Genomic DNA, 7613 nt, shown 5'->3' on the forward strand with positions numbered 1-7613 from the left:
TCTGGCCGGAATATGAATTTTCTAAGCTGTGCCTTAGACCGAGGTCTGGAGGGCAAAGTTTGATGTTTGGTGTTAAGTATTAACCACAGTTCCTGTCTGGGTGCTTTTGATTTCAACCAGCTCCCTCAGCTGAGTGTTTCTGGGGGTGGCTCCCAGAGTCATTTTGTGACGGCCGCGTGGTGGGTGGGGCAGGAGTCCCTGGGTGCTGGGGAGTGTGAGACCCGCCGGGGCCTTGAGCAGCAGACTGCTCCCTGTGGGGCCTGGGAACCCTGTGGAGCCTGGCGGAGCTGGGTGTGGACGGCGTTCAGGAGTGGACCAGCTGGTCTTCAGGGCACTGGGCTGGGCTGGGGGCGTCTGGGGCCTGGTGAACAGATGACTGGGGGCCCTCCTGGTAACTGACACGGGGGCTGGTCTTCTTTGGTCTTCCTTCTCAGAGGCCGGGGAAGTGCTGTCCAGGGACAAGGGCAGAGCACAAAGGGTTAATACCTTTCCTTTGTGAAGAAGAGGGAAACTCCCTTTTGGGGGCAGAGGCCTGTTCTGTGCAGATAAACCTCTGGCTTTGATGCAGCAGCCTGAACGATGAGCTGCCTGGCTGGCCATGCTGTCCAGGCCCTGCCTCTTCCCTTGTTCGTGGCCGCTGACTCCCCAAGGGTCCTGGAGCCTCTGGCCGGGAGTGCCGGGGAACAGGCTTACAGCAGGGTCCCCTTTGGCAGGTGGGTGACTGCAGGACCTCATCCCTGCGGGGAGGGGTGTGTGCTGCTGTTGCAGAGGTCTCAGGGTCTGAGGTGCTTTCGGCCCTGGGCTGTGACGCGGGCCCCCGTCCTGCCAGCCCGTGCCTGTTTCCGCTCTCTCCTTGGGCAGTTTCTTTTTGAGGACACAGTTGTGGGGAGGAGAGTGCTGTTTCTGAATCACGTGTGAATCAAGGGTGGTTTGTTTCCTGCGTTCTGGGGTTTTCTCGGGCAGCACCCCACACGCACCCCCCGGTGGGCCGCTGAGAAAAGGAGGAGGTTGTGCCTGGAGATAGGGAGGCTGGTGGAGGCATCGCGATCTCAGAGGGGGTTAGGCCAGCTTCTCCCTGCAGAAACTACCCATGAAGGCACTTCCCAGGCCTAGATTGGGATGGGTCAGGGGTCTGACACGCAGACTCCTGCTGCCTCTCTGGCTGGAAGGGCTGCCCTTCCTCTGGCCAGGACACTTGTGTGTCTGGTCTTCGCCCTTCCATCTGCAGCCACCTCCTTCCCTCTTGGGGTGGGGACACAGCCTGGTTGGACAAGCCCAGGAAGCTGCTCCCCAAGGGCCCAGCCCATCAGGATCTGCTTACTGACCACAGAGTCTGCATTCACTGTTTTGATAAGGTGTCGGAAAACTAATCTAGAGTGAAAAACAGGCCAGAACTTGCCTCTGTGGCTCGGGGCTTGGCTGGGGAGGGAGCTCGGCTCTGTGGGGAGTGGTCCTGGGGTCTGGGATGAGAGTGGGCCCTGCCCAGGCCTGTGTTGACCCCTGGAGTCAGATTGCCATCCACTGTGCTGGTTCCAGTGGCTCTGGGAAGTTAGGGGGCTGGGGCCTGAGCTCAAGGCTGGCCATGGACAACCACACGCAGCACGCCCGTGTGCTTGGTTGGCGTGCCTGGCTGGTGTGTCTGCCATGGCCTGGAGCTGTCCTCATGGTGGGGTAGCCCCACTGGCCCTCCCAGCATTCCTGTCCATTTAGACCCAGTGCACAGGGGATCTCCACCTTGTACACGTGCATTCACAAGGATGTTAAAGTGATCCTTGAACATTTGCTCCGTGCCTCAGTTTCCCTTGCCAGGAGCCAGCCTGTCACGAGGGTGGCAGTGGCCATGACCTCTAGTCTCCTTGGCTCTGTCTGCAGACCTCTGGCGCCAGCGGGTCGGGCCTGGGCTTTCAGGGAGGCTCAGAGACGCCCTGGGCAGTCACTGGGGAGGGATTGAGTGGAGTGGAAATCAGAGGAGGGAAGCGCGCCAGGCCAGGCCCCTCCTGGGTCCCCTCCACACCACCAAGGGTCCCGACCGCAGCTCAGATGGAGCCTGTAACAGGAGCTGCCCTGGGAGGGCCCGGCAGGTGCGCTGGGGCCCTGCGTCTCCCGCCTTCCTTCGTCTCTGCCCCTGCAGGCTGCCTGGGCCCCGAGCCTCTGGCACTAGGGGACCCCATGGCCCCTCCATGGCTCAGACGTCACTCGGGCTGCTAAGGGAGGAGGCTGGACCAGGACCAACAAACAGCCACCTGACAGAGGGTTCGGGAAGTGAGTTCACCCAAGGCCGCCTTCCCACAAGCAGGCGTGTCCTTTAGATGGAAGGACTGTGGTCCCAGTGCGTGCCTGTGTCCTGGGCACCCCGCCCCATGGGTCGTGCAGTCTGGGGGCTGTAGCCCCTGGGACTTTCTGCAGATGTGTGTGCTACAGATACGTGTATGTGTACACGTGTATGTGCGGGTGTTTGTGTGTGACTGTGACTGTGGTATGGGTATGCACACGTGAGTACAGGTGCATGTGCAGGTTTGCGAGGTGAGTGTTGTGTGTATGGATGAGTGGGGTACCGTGTGTGCGTGTGAGTAGGGGTATGGAGAGTGTCTTACGTGTGAGCATGTTTGCGTGTGCACGTGGGAGTGCCTGTCTGTGCATGCGTACCCATGCACGTCTGTGTGCGTGTGTGTGTTTTGTGTGGTGTGTGTTCATGTGTGTCTGGCCGTAGCTTGCCAGGACCTTCCAGCCAGGCTTCCTTGCTCCCAGTGCCTCTTACAGTGAGCTGGGATCTCCCGGGCTCTCCTGGTTTACAGGACGCTGGCAGTGGTGTCTGCACAGACCGCTGGGAGGAGGGCCCTTCAGGAATGGGTGATGAAGGACCTGTTTTTGCTTCAGAAGGCAGCACTGCTTTAGCCAGAAACTTGTGCTGGAAGCTTCAGCACTTACCTGAAACCCCTGGGTCCCAACCTGAACACTGGGCGGTTCTCATCCTGTGTCCCTGAGGGCCTCAGGTTCTGGATTTTAGGGCCCACGCAGCACAAACTGTGAGGGGCAGAGGGAGGGCAAGGGTCGGGGTCATCAGCTGGCGTTCGGGTCCTGGAACCCAAACACACTGTACTTCGGTGCCTGGCGCCATCACCAGGAGCCCGGCCTCCAGGCGGGGGGGGGGGGGAGTGCTCCTGGGTCTGCGTCTTCACAGGGAGCCCGGCCTCCAGACAGTGGTGTGGGTGGGGCGTATTCCTGGGTCCATTCAGTTGCGGGCTGTTCCCAGAGGCCACGTGGGCTGATGCCACCGGGTCACCACGTGGGACTCATTCTGCTGCAGGTGTCCCTGGACCCAGGGGACACACAGAGCCAGGCCTGAGCACCTCCTGGAGTGCAGGGAGCCTGGACCTGCTTGTCCCCTGCCCCAGGCCTGGCGCCTCTCTGTGTGCACAGGTCCTGTGCCGCCTGCCACTGCTCTGCAGGGCTGGGGAGCTGGACAGACCACCCATGCTGGAGGGCAGGAAGGGGCGGAGGCTGCCGGACCTGACTCCAGCTTCCCAGCCCCTCCTGCCTGTCAGCTGCTTCCAGCTCTAAGAGGACGTTCCTGGAGCCCTTTTCGGAGAATGGCTGTAAAATCCCAAAACACAGGAGGAAGAGGGGGAGGGATGAGCCACTGAGAAAGGGAGGAGGTTGTGCCTGGAGATGGGGAGGCTGATGGAGGCATCGCGATCTCAGAGGGGATTAGGTCAGCTTCTCCCTGCAGAAACTACCCATGAAGGCACTTCCCAGGCCTGGATCGGGATGGGTCAGGGGTCTGACACGCAGACTGTCGCTGCCTCTCTGGCTGGAGGGGCTGCCCTCTGTCTGGCCGGGACACTTGTGTGTCTGGTCTTCACTCTTCCATCTGCAGCCACCTCCTTTGCTCTTGGGGTGGGGACACAGCCTGGTTGGACAAGACCAGGAGGCTGCTCCCCAAGGGCCCAGCCCATCAGGATCTGCTTACTGAACACAGAGTCTGCATTCACTGTGTTGATAAGGTGTCGGGAAACTAATCTAGAGTGAAAAACAGACCAGAACTTGCCTCTGTGGCTCGAGGCTTGGCAGGGAGGGAGCTGGGGAACTGGTGGGAGGCTTTTGGTAGGTCCGGTGAGCAGCGACAGGCCTTTGTTAATGCTTAGCAGATAGATATTTTCTTGCCCAGGTGGCCGCAGCCGGAGAAAACTCAGCAAAGCGGCTCCAGAGGGCCACAAGGCTGCTCAGTGTCGGGGGCTGGAGACCAGGCAGGGGCGGTGGTGGCCACTGTGTGCTGTGACATGCGTCCGTGGGGTGGATCTGTGTGTGGATAGCTGGCACCCGTGGGGCGCACAGGATGTCTGCCCACTTGCTTACCTGGGGTCGTTTTCGTAATAAAATTAAGAGGTAGAAAAAACAAGACGAGAAAAAACTGACCTGTGGCCAGTTCTCCAGGCCAGGGCTCGACCTCGCTGCCTTTATGGCTGAGGAGGAGAGCGGCATGGGTCAGGCTGGTGTGTCTGGTTCTCCACCACCGACTGTCGGCATTTGCTGGCTATTGGGAGGGCTCCTCCAAGGTCTCGGGCCCACCAGAGGCTGTGGTTCTGGGGCCTGGACCCAGGCCGGGCCTGCTGGCCAGACGCCGTCAGTTCAGGGCCTGTCTGCTTGGGGCAGGTCCTGTTGAGACCCTGGCCCCTGGGGATAGGTCAGCCTGGTGCATGGGGTTCATGAAGACACCAGACGAGCTGTGAGCAGAGCTGCTGCTGCTGGAACTGCTTTAAACCTGGCGGGACGGGCGCCGGTGGCACTGATCAAAGCCTATCCCAGCACACAGGTAGGCAGGGCGGTCCAACCAGTGCCAGCTGCCTAGGGCTGCTCAGGGCAGGTGAGCGAGGAGGGACCTCTGGGGAGAAAGCACTGAAATGGGCTGTTCCCAGAGCTGGGAAGATGTTGGGATGGACGGAGCAGGAGGGCAGCGCACACAGCTGTGGGGGAGAGGCCACGGGCGGTGGGCGGCTCAGCTCGTTGAGGGCTCCTGGTGGGTGCTCACCGCGTAGAACCGCACCCCTCCAGGCTCGTGTTTCACCTCCTGTTTCCCGGTGTCCTTTTCTGTTCCAGGACACGTCCAGGATCCAAGGTGACAGACACCGAAGTTCCCGCACTGCCTTGGGCTCCTCTTGGCTGTGACGGTGTCTTGGACTTTCTTTTTTTGATGACTGTGGCAGTTTTGGGGAGTCCTGGTCCATTTCGGAGGACGCCCCTCAGTTGGGAGGTGTCTGGTGTTTTCTCTCGTGGTCAGCCCGTGGCTGGGCGTTTCCGGGAGGAAGACCCCAGAGGGCAGGCGCCCTCCCTCTACGCAGCGTCTGGGCACACGCGCCAGCAGGACTGGGCGCAGTCTCCCCACGGCGCCGTCTCCTCCTCCGTGACCCATGAGTGCAGCTCACCTTCCTCTCCCACCCCAGCCAGGCTTCTGGACCCTCATGCGGGGTTTGGGGTCTGGTTTCGGTTCCCACTGTTGGATCTGCAGATGGGCTTGCCTTTGGGGCCTGCCGTGCTGTGGATTCGGGGGCTGCTGTGAGACCATCCAGCCTTTGAAAGGCTGTGGAAAGATAGATGACAGCAAGCGGCTGCAGGAGGCCCCGGTCCAGGCGGCCTTTACAGGGGCTTCTTTCCCGGTGACTCTGGCCGGGTCCTGTGGATTTTTAATCCTGACAGCGTGTCTGCAGAATGACGCACCGTACAGGCCTCGACAGGCAGTGCGGACGGTACCAGCCCCTGCCGTCCTGATGCCGCCCGAGGGTGAGGGACATTCGTGGCTGATTCACGGGTTTCATGAGCTATTTGCAGACATCCGCCCGAGTCTCCTTCAAGGGGAAATTCCTGAGCGGCCGCCTCGCCTTGCTGTTCTCTTCCGAGGCGTGTGGGAGCCCAGCCCGGCCGGGTGGGAGGAGAGGGTTGAAATGCCATGGCTGCTACTTCTCACCCTGGATGCTACTGGCTGAAGGAGCCTTCTTTAAAAGCCTTATTGATCACGTTTCTCAGTGATAACAGGAACCATCACACACCGCCAGGGTGCGACGTGGAGCGGCCCAGGCCTGGGGTACCCTGGACTTCCCGCTCCACACTCCTGCCCCACACGCCTGCGGAAGGGACCGTGGTGTTTGTGAAGGGGCCGTTCCCATCGCTCCCGGCTGTTTGGTCACATGGTTTATTTTATTTTATTTTATTTTATTTTATTTTATTTTATTTTTTTTGAGACAGAAACTCGCTCTGTTGCCCAGGCGGGAGTGCAGTGGCACAATCTCGGCTCACTGCAAGCTCCGCCTCCTGGGTTCACACTATTCTCCTGCCTCAGCCTCCCGAGTAGCTGGTACTACAGGCACCCACCACCATGCCCGGCTAATTTTTTGTATTTTTTAGTGGAGACAGGGTTTCACCATGTTGGCCAGGATGGTCTCGATCTCCTGACCTCGTGATCCCCCCGCCTCGGCCTCCCAAAGTGCTGGGATTACAGGCGTGAGCCACTGCGCCCGGCCTGGTCGCATGGTTTTAAGGTGTCCTGAGTTTTGCTGCACTTGGTTTTGGGGAGACCATGAGCTTGGCACGAATTGAGATTCCCGAGTCAGCCTTTCTAAGCTGTCCTGGGCAGGCCACTGCTGTGATGTAAAATGTGAAAGGAGCAGGCCTTTACAGGGGTTTCTGTGAGGTGAGTTGAGCATTTCAGTCCTTAAATGTGGAGACAAATCAGAAATGGGTTTGTCTTCTGAGGAGGCGAGTTAGGTGGGGGTCGGTACCGTGGCTCATTCTGTGTCCTGACTGGAACCGGGATCCATCCTCTGACCTGCCGAGATGCCTGCCGTCCCCCAGAGGAGATGGACTGGGTCTGGGCTGGGTTGATGTCTGTGCCCCGCTCCTGCCTGAGGGCACGCGGTGTCTGGGTGCTGCTTTTTGGCTCACGGGGTGGGATTTGGCTGGGGACACTTGATCTGGGTTGTTGGGCCATCCCTTACCCCCGCTTCACCCAGCCTGGCAGAGGCCACCTGTGCATGGCGCCTGGGCAGGGGCACTGCCGAGGCCTGCCCTGAGGGTGAGACACTGTGGGCCGCCTGGCAAGAACCCTGCCCATCTCACCTTCCTGCACCGCAGGCCCAGTCTTTCCTGTGTGTCCGTTTGTCCTCTGAGGAGCCTTCTGGTCATCATGAACGTGCAGAATGACGAGGGAGGAGGTGCCATCCCAGGCGAGTGGCTCTATCCCCAAAACACAGGTGGGGCTCAGCCAGAGGAAAACTCGCTGCCTTTCGTAACAGCCAGGCCTGCCGATGTCCAAGTCCAGTCCAGGGGAGCGCAAGGGACGCAGGGTGTGCAGAGGGTTAGACGGGGGTGCTGGGCATGCAGAGGGTTAGAGGGGGCGGCTAGGTGTGCAGAGGGTTAGAGGAGGCCTGGGTGTGCAGAGGGTTAGAGGGACAGCTGGGCACACAGAAGGTTAGAGGGGCGTCTGGGCATGCAGAGGGTTAGAGGTGGGGCTGGGCGTGCAGAGGGTTAGAGGTGGGGCTGGGTGTGCAGAGGGTTAGAGGTGGGGGCTGGGCGTGCAGAGGATTAGAGGGGCAGCTGGGTGTGCAGAGGGTTAGAGGGGC

General features: G+C 60.4%; 1 protein-coding gene across 1 annotated transcript in view; it reads left to right on the forward strand.

Moving 5' to 3' along the window:
* The first annotated feature begins 203 nt into the window (after window positions 1-203).
* Window positions 204-7613, forward strand: part of SLC12A7 (solute carrier family 12 member 7) — a 57081-nt gene continuing 49671 nt past the window's right edge. Inside the window, 1 exon segment of the mRNA XM_017849557.1 lies at window positions 204-713. Within this exon segment, the coding sequence (XP_017705046.1) occupies window positions 599-713 (115 nt within the window). The 5' untranslated portion in view covers window positions 204-598.

The sequence above is a fragment of the Rhinopithecus bieti genome, unplaced genomic scaffold, assembly GCF_001698545.2.
Source record: "Rhinopithecus bieti isolate Rb0 unplaced genomic scaffold, ASM169854v2 scaffold_33330, whole genome shotgun sequence".
Classification (NCBI taxonomy): domain Eukaryota; kingdom Metazoa; phylum Chordata; class Mammalia; order Primates; family Cercopithecidae; genus Rhinopithecus; species Rhinopithecus bieti.